This window comes from Protopterus annectens, chromosome 1.part1 (assembly GCF_019279795.1).
Source record: "Protopterus annectens isolate FY-2018-M chromosome 1.part1, PAN1.0, whole genome shotgun sequence".
Lineage (NCBI taxonomy): Eukaryota > Metazoa > Chordata > Ceratodontiformes > Protopteridae > Protopterus > Protopterus annectens.
Window position 1 is genome coordinate 118,404,593 of NC_056726.1, and position 16,620 is coordinate 118,421,212.

The following is a 16,620-nucleotide window of genomic DNA, read 5'->3' on the forward strand; positions in this document are numbered from 1 at the left end:
TAGTTAACCTCTCTATGTTCACATCAAGGGATGAAATTCTATCATAGGAATAGGCAAAAGTAAATTTCAAATATTCCGATAATTCATTGACTTGTATAAAAAATTCTTCCAACAGATGTTCATCCACAAACCTTCTGTAGAAGCCTACATGCCTCCTAAAATTATCTAATGTAAACATAGACTCCTCTTCCCATTGTGCCATAACCAGGTTGGCGTAGCTATTAGCAAGCTGCTGTTATTAGCTACGCCTTCCTTCTGCATATAAAGATTGTCCCCAAATAGGAAGAGGTTGGTAGTGAGTACTGTCTCCAGAAGTAAAGTCAGGAGCTCAATTCTCTCCCTACTCATATCTGTACACCTCCGTAAATATTGTTGTATTTTATAAATACCATCTTCATTAGGGATAATTGTAAAAAGGCTCACTACATCCATAGTAACAAGGATAAAGCGTTCATTTTCATTCAGCATCTTAGTATATGTATATAAATCAATTAAAAACTGTTTGCTATCTATTAGGATATATTCACTGGCACGAACTAGAGGTCCTAGGTGGTATTCCAAATATAGGGCAAGTGCCTCAGTAACCCACCCCTGACCGGACACTATAGGTCTCATGGGTGGGTTTACTGATGTTTTATGGATCTTGGGTAGTCCATTCAGTATAGGGATTAAAGGATTATCAATCTTAAAGTATTTGTATAGTTCAAATTCTATATCGCCGCTTATTAATAGATCGTCTAGCATACTGTATACCATGGATACCTTTTCTACTACTGTAGACATATCTATAATTTCATAGAATTTACCATCACTCAGCATATCTGTCATGCTGTCCACATAGTCAACTCGGTTCATAAGGACAACTGGTCCCCCTTTATCAGCTGGCCTCACTATTAACCTATCATCTTTCTTTAAGAGAATCATGGCATTACATTGAGCCTTAGTCAAGTTGTCCTTGTAGTATCTCCTATTTCTATGTTCATTATTAGAACAGTTATAATGTTTATAGATATCATTTTCCACTAATTTTGAAAAAGTGTCCAAAAGTGGATGTAGTATCGGCATATATGTGCTGTATGAGCGGAAGAGAGAAGAAGGGGAGCCAACACTATAGGTATTATTAAATTCTAATTTTAATTGTACATTACGTACAAATTTCTTTACATCTATAATCATGTCCGTAATATCACCTCTGCTAGATGGGACAAAACTAAGGCCCTTATTAAGAAGTTGTTTTTCTTCTAAGCTAAGTTCTCTATCTGACAAATTAACAACTAATGAGTCCCCATCTTGTCCCATATCTTTTTCAGGGTGGGACCGACTGTTCGCTCTCTGGTAGTTTCCGTTTGTGTCTTCCCCTGCTCATAGATCTCTTTCTTTCCATAGACTGATGCATAGCTATGGGGAAAGGAGTATTCGGTTTATTTAAAAGTATTGCTGAGTTATTGCTCTGTGTTTTCCTTCTTACCACTACCTCTGGTGTTAAGGGTATTCCCTTATTCAAAGTAACTTGTGAGTTACACACCTGAGTGACTACTTCTCGTGTGTTTTCTATATCACCTGTAATAACTTGAATATTGTCATTAAAATTATTTACTACTGATCCATTACTATCATGTGAGAAAACAGGAGAGGCATGATTAACAATAGTAGCATCAGAAATAGCATTCATATCATTCAGCATTCCACTCTCAGCATTGTTAGTAACAGGGGCCGGTTCATGTGTATTTCTAGCAGCAAAACGCGGCCAAACAAAAACCTGGTTGTTATTAAAGTCTTTAATGTCCCTATATAACTTGCTCTTTTTCTGCTCCAGAGCACGTTTCTCATATAGAGAAACATTATCCAATAGTCTCTCCATAAGGAGTTCAACCTTACATGACTTATATTTAAAGGAAATGTCTTTATACTGCTCAGTTACTTTACTTCTCAGCATATCCTCTTCTTGTTTATGAAAGTCATTCAGAAGTCTCATGTAATCAAAACTTAGGTTGATATTCAATTGCTGCCACTTATAGAGTAACTCAGGATAAAAAGTACCTGACGTGGGCATCTTAAGTACCCTAAGACCACGAGGCACCACCTTCTTTTGAATACATGCTTCGAAGTGCTGTCTTTGAAGTTGCAGTTTCTTGAGCCTCAGAAAGTCCATTTCTAAGGTATTCAGGTCCTCCGATAGTCCTACTATATCGTCGCTTTCATGATACTGGTCACTCATTTCAGAGTCGTAGTCCAGGAGTAGAAGCATATTGTTAGATGCTTCAATGCACTCTTGGAAGCGATTCCTCTTCCGGTTCGCGCCCTCACCTTCCGGGTTGTAAGGTAGCTCCACACACACATTAGCAGTCACCGCCATCCTCCGTTGATGATCGAGAAATAAATGTATACAAAAGAACAGCAAAAAAACGGTCACCAAACGAAGCAGGATTCTTATGCCAGTAGTATACCAAATAATATAAACGAACACAGTCAATGGCATATACAGAACCCGCCAAAGTGGGTGGCTCAAAAATCAAAAAAAAACAAAAAAAAAATACCAGTGTCAGTGTCAAATCCTCTCAAATTATATATTATATGATGATAATGATGCAAAAGATGATAAACAAAGTATTTAAAAAAATAAAATAAAGTGGCGCTTTCACCTCAACTCACAGTTACAACACATTTGATTACAATGATGATACTTATATATATACTATATAATATAATTCATTCATTGGTCAACTAATAATAAAATAAATTTTAAATAAAAAAAAAAAATTAATTAAAGAAAAAATTAATTTAATAATATATTGCTATGTATATATGCATATATATATATATAAATCTAAATATATAAAATCATAAAATCATGCATATCATATGCAATATATATATATAATAAAATATTAAACATATAAAGCTAAAAGCAGATAGAGCAATGAAACTTCCTAGTAATAAAATGTCATGTACTGAGATTTTACATTTTATTATTATGCACTTTCTTAATTCTTCTCTTTTTAAGAATTGGTTTTATTTGAATTTTATCATTCAATCCTGGTGGCTGGTGTGCCCTCAGGCGAATGATCCATCTCAGTTCACATTCCAGAATAAAATTGTCAAAGTCCCCTCCCCTGACACTGGGGTGAATGTATTGTATAGCACGAAAAAGAAAGCTATGTGTAGTACCTAGCATATCTAGGTGCTTAGCAAGTGCATTGTATCAGTACATGACATTTTATTACTAGGAAGTTTCATTGCTCTATCTGCTTTTAGCTTTATATGTTTAATATTTTATTATATATATATATAGATGCATACATGCATATGAAGTATTTGATTTTTATGTAAAGAGTTATTAGATATATATATGCATATAACTAGAACATATACTGCATTTTAAATTGATTCTTTAATTAATTATGCTTTATTTAATTAGTCTTGATTGTTTTATTAGTTGACCAATGAATGCATTTATACCTTATATATAAAGTATCATCATGTGGTTGTAACTGTGAGTTGAGAAAGCCTACGGGTGAAAGCGCTACTCTTTTATTAAATACTTTTGGTCTGTTGACTGCTGCTGCATTTTTTATCATCGCATCATTATTAATTTGAGAGGATTTTACAAGGACACTGGTACGAATATTTTGTTTACAGTGAGTTTTTGATATCAGCACCACCTTCTTTTGCGGTTCTGTATATGCCATTGACTGTGTTCGTTTATATTTGGTATACTACTGGCATAAGAATCCTGCTTCGTTTGGTGATCGTTTTTTTGCTGTTCTTCTGTATAAAATTCTTTGTACCTTAGTTTCACAAATTAATAATATAAAGAAACATATTTTCTTAAAACTTTCTGCTTGACATCTGTTCCTAAACATGCCCAGCCTTAATTATGCATTCATGTACGTAGGTATGCAACAGAAAAAAACAATAAATAAATGATTAACTTACAAATTAGTTAACTAAACAGACTTGTTAGTACTTGTCTTACCTTAAACCACCCCCCTTTCTTTTTTCAGCCCTGTGAGACTCAAACATCATCTGTGTACCAAAAGGTTTAAGCCCCTCACCTCTTGGAGTAATCAAGGCTGCCTTCAACATTGCCAGTTGAGTTTACTTTCTCACAGACACTGTCCTAAGCCCTTCTTCTTTTCACATGCCATACTTTCTGCATTGCAATCCTAATCTCCTCTCTCTCTCTTTTACAGTTCCTATAAATCTCCCATCCTCCCTAATTTATTGCATCCACTCAGTAACTGGCCACCCTATAACCTACCCTGTCTGCTTGTCATGCACATCACCTTCCATATTTCACTGCTGACCTCCTGAACCGCAGAGCTCACGTTTCTTTCTTGTTTTAATCTTAAGCCTCTAAATGATGTCCTCTTCATTTAACTGTGTACCTTGTTTCTCTGACTACTGATACTTCAGTATTATCACCTTCTTTCTCTTATTCTACATTTTCCATTCCTTCAAATAAAATAATGCTAGAGTTAGAGTCAAAGGAACTTCACAAAGAAGATACATAGTTGAAAAAAGGACAAGGACATTTATTTAGCGCATTTGTCCTCACACAATCAGGACATCATCAGACTGCATTTTCTATTCCCACAACCATATTTAAATTTCTTCTTCTTCCATGTCATGTCACTCCTTCCAGGTCATTTCCCTTTTTTTTTTACATTCCTCAGCTGCCTCCAGTAACTCTGGTTCACTATATCAAGCTAATGCCGCCTTTGTTCTTGTCTCTCTTTTTCTATTCAGTTACAGTTGGATAGCTTGTCAGACAGGACATACCCTCCCCCTGCCTGCACCAATGAAAACATCCACTTAGATGGCACCTTCGTTCTTATGCATCTTTAGAACCCATGATGTGATTTAATAAGCCATCTAGTACTACATTTTTTTGAAATATCTTTTACTAAATATAGAGTTCTTGGTAGCAATATCATCTTAACCAGTTATTCCGTCTTCATTTATTTTAATTAATCTTCTTTCTCTTTGCTGTACTTCACCTGTACAATGTTTCTCACTGCCCCACTCTCATAGTCCCAAATATCTTGTCACTTCCTGTTTTCTGCTCAAGGTATCCATCTTCCCCACCATAAATCTCACCAAAGCCACTATTACAGCAATAACCAATGATGTGGGGTGGGCATGGTATATTGAAGATTTATCCATGGTTGGTGTGGTTTAATCACAAGGGCAAAGCCCAAGTGATTAAACAAAGACAACCAAGGGTAAATCTTCAATATACCACACCATGGAGTCGGTTATTGCTATTATAAAATAATATTATTTAAGAAAAGAAATAAGTTACTTTTCTTAAAAAATGCCTTTGTATGATGGCTCCATGGTGTTCTTCTGCTTTTCTTGGACATTCCTCTGCTTTTTTTGATGCACTGTGCATGCATATGGGACTTTCATTCCTCCACTTACTCAGTACATCAGTGCTGTCTGATGGGTGTTGTGTATAGGAAGCAATGGAGAAAGGAAGATTTCCGTTGTTTTTTTTTTTTTTTTTTATTTAAAAAAATGCAAGGACAATTTGATGGTACGAGAGAGCTAGGACATAGAAAATAAAAGGATAATGAGGTACATTTTCATAGTTTTTCATAATGTACCTGAATATTCTTTTATTTTTGTCTGTTCTGTCTCTCTCTCTCTCTGCTTTCAAGTGTCTGATTTTGGAAGTTTATTATTTTATTTTTTGTTTGTTTACATGGCGGCAAAGTGATATTTTGATGGCATATATTAACGGAAAAACATCGGGGTGACTGGACCTTTTTCCATTGGTATATGTTCGGATTTACAGTGGGCACGCTGGTTGGACTGACCACTCAGCTTGCTAGTTTTTGAATATTAATGGCCAGTCATTGTATAATATTATGCTTATGTTAGCTACCACATGCAAGTGCAGCATTTTGCTTCCATCAGAGACTTGCTGTGTGAGGTCAGTACACAACTTTATAAACATTCATACTGATAGATAGATATTGTATTAACAGATGTTATCTAAAATAAAGCAGTCCTGCACCACTCAATTTAATAAAAAATTATAGTGCTCTACACTGATCATTTAACTGTCCTGTGGTGATAGATAGATAGATATTGTATTAACAGTTGTTATCTAAAATAAAGCAGTCCTGCACCACTCAATTTAATAAAAAATTATAGTGCTCTACACTGATCATTTAACTATCCTGTGGTGCTGGTGTTTATACAGCTATATGGTATATTTATTTAGCATCAAGGGTCAGTAAAATACAACATTTCAATGCTGTATTAATACTACAAAGCAAATATACTTCTAAAAAATGATCATTGTGAAGCAGCATGTAGAATTATGGCCTTGATGCCTTTATAAGCACTCTTTTCTGATCCCTGACAGAGTGCTGTAATAGCCAAATGAAGGTAAGAGAAATGTTTAGCTTTATTTTACATGGTTGCAAATATCCTTTGGCAAAGTATTTGTACAGAAATGTGTAAGCTTGAATATTATTCCTTTTCAGGGCATTTTTAAAAATAAAAAATGTTACTGCAGAAAAAAAAGATTATCATGGGATGCAATACCCAAAATTTTGGTCTGGATATTTTCATAAGCATTGTTTATCATCAAAACAAAGTATTAATTGCAGATCCAAAATATGTGGCTGCAAAAAAGGAGCGCAATAAGAAGTTGTTGGGTCTTTCGGCTTTACACGGTTAGGGGTTGCCAGCCACAGCGGAATTCCAGTCCGCTAATGATTGGCAGTAGATTTTTACGTGCCGAGTTGCCAGCCCTGATGCACAACCTTAAACGAAGGTACGCCCATTCACGCATGTCTCCACACAGAAGACGCTTTAGCTGAGACTCGAACAGGATGTCTTACTGTGAGGCGACAACGCTACCGCAGCACCACCACCACAGTTGAGCACAATAAGAAGTGATATACATAATTATAACCTTGATGTTTTGATAAGTGCTCCTCTCATTCCTGTTACTATGAAAAAAACATACTTATATAGGTAAAATGGGAATATTTTATTGTATTTTGACTACAAATGCCATATGGTGTTGTGTTTCCATGTGAATGTAGGAATGGCATGTTCTTTCCTTGTAGTTCCATTTTAATATAAATAAAAAATGACTGCAGAGAAAGTAAGAAATGGTGGCCAGATATAGGAAAGAAGAGTACTTCACTTTGTTTTACATAATTGCAAATATAATTTGGTATAATGTTTGAGCATGGATGTTTCAGCTCTGTAGAATATCTGGGATACCTTGAAGTGCTAGTCTTTGTGCAGTTGAATTTTCTGTTCATTCAACTGTATGAAGTACATTAGAAGGCAAGATTAATTCTATAGTGAGAATGTGCTTTCAAAAAAGCACACTGTGGTGAAGCAATATACAATGGTATGGTCTTGATGTTTTCTATGAATCCTGACAGTGAAAAATAATGGTCATATATAAACAAGAAGAATATTTTATTGTATTCCACATGACTGCAAATGTTTGGTGCAGTGTTGGCATGGTGATGCAGATTACATATTATTGCTTTGCACTTCTTTTTTTAAGAAAAAAACGTGTTGGTTCTGTAGTGTAGCTCTCAGCTGGGCTACATTCTGTGTGAAACTTGTACATTTTTACTGTGTCCACACGTGCTTTTGTTGCGTGTTCTGTTTTCTTACAAATCCAAAGGATATGGTACTCTTCCAACAAGGTGTATGCTGTGTGAGAGCAAATGTGTACATCTTGTGATGGGTGGGTGTCCCATTCAGGATTAGAATGAATGTGTGCATCCTGTGATGAGTGGGTGTCCCATTCAGCATCAGGGTAAAGTGTGCATCTTGTGATGGGTGGGTGTCCCATTCAGGATTAGAATGAATGTGTGCATCCTGTGATGAGTGAGTGTCCCATTCAGGATTAGAATGAATGTGTGCATCCTGTGATGGGTGGATGTCCCATTCAGCATCAGGGTAAAGTGTGCATCTTGTTATGGGTGGGTGTCCCATTTAGGATTAGAATGAATGTGTGCATCTTGTGATGGGTGGGTGTACCTTTCAGGATTAGAATGAATGTGTGCATTCTGTGATGGGTGGGTGTCCCATTCAGGATTAGAATGAATGTGTGCATCCTGTGATGAGTGGGTGTCCCATTCAGGATTAGAATGAATGTGTGCATCTGGTGATGGGTGGGTGTACCTTTCAGGATTAGAGTGAATGTGTGCATCCTGTGTTAGGTGGGTGTCCCATTCAGCAGCACAGTTAACATGTGCATCCTGTGATGGGTAGGTGTCCCAGTCAGGATTTCAATGAATGTGTGCATCCTTTGATGGGTGGGTGTCCCATTCAGGATTAGAATGAATGTGTGCATCCTGAGACAGGTGGTTGTCTTATTCAGTATTACAGTGAATGGTGCATCCTGTGTTAGGTGGGTGTCCCTTTCAGCAGCACAGTTAACATGTGCATCCTGTGATGGGTAGGTGTCCCAGTCAGGATTACAGTGAATGTGTGCATCCTGTGATGGGTGGGTGTCCCATTCAGGATTACACTGAACATGTGCATCCTGTGATGGGTGGGTGTCTCATTCAGGATTAGAGTGAATGTGTGCATCCTATGTTAGGTGGGTGTCCCATTCAGCATCACAGTGAGTGTGTAAATCCTGTGATGGGTGGATGTCACATTCAGGATTAGAGTGAATTTGTGCATTCTGTGATGGGTCAGTGTCCCATTCAGGATTAGAATGAATGTGTGCATCCTGTGATGGGTTGGTCTCAAATTCAGGATTAGAATGAATGTGTGCATCCTGTGATGGGTTGGTGCCCCATTCAGGATTAGAATGAATGTGTGCATCCTATGATGGGTTGGTGTCAAATTCAGGATTAGAATGAATGTGTGCATCCTGTGATGGGTTTGTGTCCTATTCAGGATTAGAGTGAATTTGTGCATTCTGTGATGGGTTGGTGTCAAATTCAGGATTATTTTCTCTGTACTGCATATAGTGGCTGTGATTCTAAAGACTTACTCTCAGTGTAAATGACCACTTACACTAAGAGTAGGCTGAGAGCAGGTGTTTTGGAATCTGGTCGACACAGTAAGTCTATTTATAGATAGGCTTAAACCAAAGTAAATCACTTACACTAACAGCAGATCTTTCAGAATCAGGTCAGATTTACACTGAGAGCAATTCTTTTGGAATCTGGTCCAGTGAGTGCCAGGACAGGCTAAGCCTCCTCTGCAACCCTGAAATGGACTAAGCAACTAATCAACAAATGAATGAATGGATGTTCCATTACAAGGAAATGGTACTTATTGAGAAGCAACATACAGCTGTATGACCCCAGTGGTTTAACAAGCACTGTTCTCTGATTCCTGATAGTGAGATATCATAGGCAAATATAGATGAGAAAAAATTTTCATTTTATTTTACATGATTGCAGATATCTTTTGTTGCGTTTGTCTGGATGTAAGGACTCACTTCATCTACCTTTGCATTTTATTGTTTTAGTAATAAGATATTTTATTGCTGGAGGAAAAGATGGTGATATGAAAGAAACACACAGTCCTATGGCTGTAATGTTTTCAAAATCACTGTTTTCTGATACTCAGAAATAATAGTCAAGAACTAATAAAATATAAGCACAAGAAATGTTTCAAATTATTTTACATGATTATGGATATCATTTGATACGTTACCTTTTGTAGTCTATGACCCCCTGCTATACAGATGTCTATATATGTCTATACATGCTATATATGTCACAAGCTGCTGCATTAATTATACATAAAATGCTGTGATTAATATCACCATTGCATTGCTTCTGAGGCAAGAAAATGTGTTTTATCATCCTATACTCCATTGCTGCCAATAAGGCTTGTGTACTATACTGCACTGACTTATTTTTTCTAAAACTCTGTAATGTTATTTGTTCATTGTTACGCTACTGTTGCTGTACTTTTATAGCTAGACATGTCTGAAAAGGGTTGATAGGCCAGTTCACTTATCTGTTTATCAACTTGTAAAATAAGTAAATAAAATAAAATAAATAACTGGTAGGCCATGTGATTAAAGAAGCCAACTCCAAATAATATAATTGTAGAAGTAGTGGTGACTAAGGGAAACACAGTATTAAAAAAAATACTCCTCTTTCTGTCAGAAGTTCTTTTAAGCTAATGAATCTAATTTAACCCCAGTCACAATGTGTTAATTAAAAATGTTTTAACAGCTTCATTGCACAAATATACTTTACTGGAAAAGCACACGCAAAATCTGCCATGACTTGCCATGAGGGAAAGGTTAGTTTGTTTTTCCTTTCTTCTATTTTGAATTTCTTCATTGCCTTCTTCTGTTTTGTATATTGTGATTTATTTCCTTTACACTGTGTTTTGCTTGTATTGTAGTTCTAATTGCACATTTAAAGTAGGAAAGACAGCTTTGTCTCTTGTGACTCACACAGAAATTAAGTTTTTCCCCACCCTTCCACCCTGCTGTTGTGTTTTTAAACTCAATTGTCTTTCTAGTTGCCTGCCCCTTATTTTAATTTGACCACACATCTCTTTCCCTCTCCTCTTTCATTGGCTGTTGTGATTAAGGACAAAGTTATCATTTTGTGAAATGCCCCCCCCCCCCAGTTACTTAAAATTATTGGCCATCCCATTGTATTCCAAACAGCCAGAATACAGAGTGCCAACCCCCTTACAATCTATATTGCTTTTTTAAAATTAGTGGCTCTCCACTTAGATAGCTAAAGCTTGAATTACCTCCTCTTTCATATCTAAGTGCTTAGTGCACACTGCAGCTCTTTGGATATTAAACCATTTTTTACCCTTTTTCCTTTAAAATCTGCAATATCTACTCCAAGACCACCAATTACTTGAGAGTTTACATTTTACCTCTTGGCAGCCATCTTGGCATTAGTGTTTCTATTTTGCTCCTGCTAAGAGAAGGAGCATAAGGACATTATTTCCTGGAGACTACTGATTACCAGAAAGCCTAATAACTGCTTCATAGGCATTGGCTTGGAATTTGTGCTTATATTTTGCTCCTGGTGAGAGAAGAAGCAGAGTGCATTGATTCCTAACTGTATCTGATTGGGCAGTGAGTGTCTGTGTTTGACCTACTTGATTGGTCTGCTTGCTATTCAAGACATCTACCAGGAAAAGGTACAACAAGCTTACAGACCCTTACATCATCTGGGCAAGACTGTGGATCACCTAAGTGCCTGTGGCTTGCTTCTCATCTTGGGATTGATGATACTGTTTTGTTTCTGGTGAGAGAAGACGCAAAGGAACATTGTATCCTAGCAGCATAAAGCTGATGTGAGACCAGCACTAGTATCAACAAAGCAGTAGCCATTCAGATGACTTCCCTCTTTCATCATTCTTGACAAGCTAATTTTTTCTTTTCAGTAAATACTGCTTAATTTCTTGGTGTCTAATCTAACTTCAGAATATCTGCCTAAATACCTCATTTATACATCATCAGGATCTACTTTCCCATTTAAGTGTTTGGCAGTGTCCTGTATAGATGCATACACCTTGGGTTGACATTTTTCCTGTAAAAGCACCACTGAAATGTCACCAATACCTAGTTGCACACTACACAGCTAGGTTGTAGTGATAACTAGGAATACAGTGGGATGGCCAGAGTTGCAAACTAGATACTCTTGATGTTACTTTATATTCTCATTCCAGCAGTCTATTCAATAAAAAGGGTCTGCTGGAATGAGAATGAACTTTTCTACTATCTCCATTACCAGCTTGGTGAATATGGACATCCTGAGGCAATGCAGACATTGTCTCATGTTTACTGATAGCCAGTTAATTCTCAGACAAACTGATATGGTATGTGAGAGATGTATTTACAATATGTCACTGGAGGAAAAGCTCTCACATAAAATCACTCTTCATGTCAATAGGATTGCCAGTAGTACACACGCTGAACCCATCACATACAATTCAAAGCAGACACATATACCCACATATGCTGAGGCACTTAAATGTAACCTTCTTAAACCCCAAAACCTCCTAGATGAAGTATACATAACAAATGCTCTCAGCAGCTCAGAATGTACTCTTTCAAAACAGCACCCACATCAACAGAGATAGCCACATCTCATGCAGTCTGTACTTCTAAGCCCATACGGCAAGCCACCACACAGTCCAACATTTTGGTCATTAGAGACTCCATTTTGAGACACATTGATGTCCTTCTCACCAGGCTAAGTAAGGAGGAAAATCATGGTCAGTTGTTTATCAGGGGCCAGGATCCTCACATTATACACATTAAGGTCATCGGACAACAAGTACCAGTATGACACAGTCATAGTCCATGTGGGTATAAATGACCTGAGATGTAACTCCCTAAACTGTATGAAGAGAGACATCGTGGAGTTCTCGGAATATATATCCCAGGTTGGTATAAGCCTAGCAATGAGCAGCATTTTACCTTCTCCAAGTAGAATGCTACAATATTCTAAGGGGATGCAATATTTTGCACAGAAGGAGATGGTCAACAGACCATGCTGCTTTTCCAGGGATGTTCTGCATCTCTCCACTCTAGGCTTTCAACTATTAGCTAAAACATTGTCTTCCCCCATTGTGCCATTTTTAGGCAAAACTGAAAGTACTTCCAACATAGAAAATCAAAACCAAGACAATCTAAAGGTGAAACTGTTCAATGCTAGTGACCTAAACAAAAATCTCCACTCCCTAGAAGCTCTCTTCACTGCAGAGAATGCTGAATTCAAGTCCAGTGTCAATGGGCTTTGGCTGACTAAATTTGCAGATGATTGCAAATTAGGTGCTGTCATTGAATCCCGCACTGACACAAATGTTCTCCAGGAAGGGCTGACACAGACAAATAACTGGTATCAGACTCATGGACTAAAACTAAATGCCAAGAAATGCATTATAGTATCCTTCAGGAAGTCATCCCCCTCTAGTAACTATCATGTTGACAGTACAACCCTAAGAGTTGACCCAGTATTCAGGGACTTGCAGACACACATGGACAGTAAACTAGCTTTTGACCATCATGAGTCTACAGTAGTGAGGAAATCATTCTATGTTGTGCAACATATGAACAAAAGTATGGCATCTAGGTCTAAGGAAGTCATTGTTCCACTGTATTTCACACTCATCAGACCTATCTTTGAGTACAATGCCCCCTTTGGTATGTACCTAACCAGGCATATCCAACAACTGGAATGTCCACAGACATTCCTCACCAAAAGAACACAGGATGTAAGTAATATGTCCTACGCAGACCTCCCTATCACTGTATTCTGTCTCTTACAGGCTGTTGGGGAGAATATATGCCCGGCATGGAAGGCATCATCAGACCCCAGTTTAATGGACCTCCTGCAAATCTGAAAAAAAACAGCTCCAACATTATCCATTCTAAAGACTTAAATCTTGCTTGTGATATAAATAGGACCTGCTGGAGAGATGGGTATATATCTCAGAGACTACCTTTTTTCTGGAACAGGCTCTCCATCCATGTGAAGCAGAGTTCCATTCTAACCCAATTCAAGTGTAACTTGGACAATTGGATGGGGAACAGGAAATTCATCCCTGGTTTGGCACCTATGTCTCTAATAGACACAGGAAGCCTTTTAATGGTTCATCTCCCAAGCCCCTGCTTACACTTATCAAGGGTATGAGAACTTGTCAAGAGATTTGGGATGCATGGCTAGGCTTAAAAAGGTCCTTGTGGTTGTTAGCCTAGTAAAGTCCTATGAATCTATGAATATTGGACTGTTTGCTAGTAAATGACTGAACTGAGCTGAACATACTGAAAGCAGTTGTGATAACTCTTTAACTAACTTTTTTCTCTGTGTAACTACCTATTACTTTTCAGTAGCAGGTATCAGAAAATGAATGAATGTATGGATGAATGAATGAATGATACAGTCAACATTTGATACTGGTCACTACACTTTCCTGTATATCATTAATATGCTCATTTTAAAATCAATTAATTATATTTCTGTATCAGATGGAGAATGAATGAGTAAATGAATAATATAGTCCATAATGTATAACATATTTCTGCAAACGCCTCTTGTTCCCACCATAATCACATAACTTCATAATCTCCTGATGTAACACTACCTTGGCATTGCAAGCTGACATTTGGTATTAACAAATGCTTGTTTTCTGTTGATTTCTCAAACTTAGGTAATGAATAATGTAGTCTACTATATATGACATGTGTCTCCAATCACCTCTTACTCCTACCATCATCACATCACTTCATAATATTCTGGTGCAGCACTACCTTGGCATTGCAAGCTAACATTTGGTTTTCACAAATGTCTGTTTGCTGATTTCTCATACTCAGCTAACATGTTCTGTGCTTCCAGCAGCCCCTTCTGCATATCCTTTGTAAGGACAGACAGTTATCTATGAGCATAACAAACCTGACTGCCCTTCACTCAACAAGTAATCACTTCCTCTACCTACCCTGGTAGAAAAGCTCATTGCCTTAATATACCATAAAAGGAAACAGATCATCCTACTTCTCTATGAAAATATGATTAATAAAAACATATTAACAGCTCTTATTTGCCTTATTTTCAACAATAAATAAATAAATTAAAAAAATGAATACATTGCGTGAACTAGCATTTAACTGAAGGTCAACTGACTAATAACCTTGGAATGCAGATAATATTTCAAGGTTTATTTTTATTTCTTTATTTATTCTTTGTTGGCCAGGATAGTCCCACTAGGCCAGTGTGACCCAAGGTGGTATTTATTATACTATGGGAAATTTGGCCGGGGCATAGTTGAACTTTCCCTATTCCTTTCAATAGGTGCCTTGGGATCTTTTACGTCTACCTGAGTTACCACCAACTTATGCACATAGAAACTTGGTTTAATGTCTCATTTGATATTTGCCATAAAGTAGTCTTTCCCCACACATTATCAGCCAGTGACATCTGTGTTTTCTGTAATGTATGCCACTTGCAGGAGTGTAATCTTTAATAGCAGCCTGTGCTGTTATGTAGTACCAGTTCTGAAATTAAATGATGAGTGAGTTTGCAAGGTACCATATATAATGTAAATGATGTATTTTACAGAATTTTAATACTGGTGTAGTTTAGACAACAAGAAATCTAGATATAAGCTTTACCAGATGACTAGGGTTGGGGCAGTCTGAACTGTGTTACGTTATGTGCTCCTGGTACTGTTTCTAATCAAGTCCCACCTGTCTGTGTCTTGTATGGAAAAGGAATGTGGGACTATGTATCTGCTGGAGGATGAGGTGAAAAAAAGAAAAAGTCTGGGAAGTGGCAATGTTTGTAATTGTAGGATAAACAAAAATAATTCTCATATACGTAATCATACCATTGCTTTTTGTCCTCTAGAATTATTCAGCTGATTGAAGAAACTAAATGGATGGTGAGACTTGGCATTGAGGTTCCAGAGGCAGCTGTTCTTGCTTTGAAAGAGGTAAATCTGTATGATGATCAAAATTATCCTTTCAGCTACCCATTCACTAATTTAACAGCTAACACTGCCCATAACAGAGTACCTTTTAGGAACAGGATAGTCCATCTACATGTCCAAATAATGTAAATCTACTGTTAGATTTCATTATCTATTAGTAAAAAGGGAACTTAATGCCAAAAGAATGCTTCAGATCTCATGGATATACAAACTTCAGTAGGTATTAGGTATTTTTTTTTTAAATTTTTACTAAATATCTGTATACATTACAATAACTCTGGCATCTGCTAGAAAGCTTGCATGTAAAATAGGATATTTTACGGGTATGCAATTTATTTCAGTGGCTGTACAATATATTTGCTTACTGATCGCTGGTAGAATTTATTATTCACATAGTTCATGACACATACATACTTAATTTTAATTTCTCTTAACTTAACCATAACCTTTTCTCAATGGTGCCCATTACTACACAGTTGCATTTTTGACATTTCACAGTATCCAACCTGAAGAGAAAAGATAGCTACACTCCATAGATTAATATTTCAGCATGACAATGCATATGTACTAAAATGAATTAGCAGGTACCTCAATTACCATATCACTCTATAGTTTGCTGAAATCCCAAATTTCATAGAAACATCACACATAAAAAAATCTCTTAAATGATGACTATATATTAAATGTGTAAATGCAAACTGTCAAGGTGTCCTCCCATGATTAAGACTTTTCTTTTTATTTTATTTAATGTTTATTTACTGATATAGAAGACTGACCCTAACTTTACTATTCAACCACTTAAAGACTGGAGAAACTTACGAGTAGAGCAATTATGGATCATACATATGTAAACACAAATTATTATAGTTTTACTGAAAAATAAAAGGAGTAAAGACAACAATAAAAAAGGCAATAATATAATAATTGTGCAAGATATGGGCAGTAATGAAGCATGTCAATACATGAAATTTATCATTAATGGCAAACTATAAAATCTGGTGAAAACAAATTATTTTTGAAAAGAAAGTTCCTTGTAGCACATTAATTGCTAAAACATCAGTGAAAAAAGGAGAGAAGCTTAATGCTTGCCAGAAGATTAGTCCCTTTAGGAGGTAAGTTTATATTTGTAGTGTTCAGCTGTATAGCTACTCTTAGTTAAATCAGTCTAGCATTGCTGGTAACAATGACAGCATAAAC

The 16,620-nt window shown here is 36.7% G+C and overlaps 1 protein-coding gene across 1 annotated transcript in view; it reads left to right on the top strand.

Moving 5' to 3' along the window:
- The window catches only part of LOC122814238 (dynein axonemal heavy chain 5-like), a 3,525,594-nt gene that overhangs the window by 782,639 nt on the left and 2,726,335 nt on the right, over window positions 1-16,620 (top strand). The window contains exon 21 of the mRNA XM_044086840.1: window positions 15,342-15,426. Coding sequence (XP_043942775.1) covers window positions 15,342-15,426 — 85 coding nt within the window. The remainder of the gene's footprint in view (window positions 1-15,341; window positions 15,427-16,620) is intronic.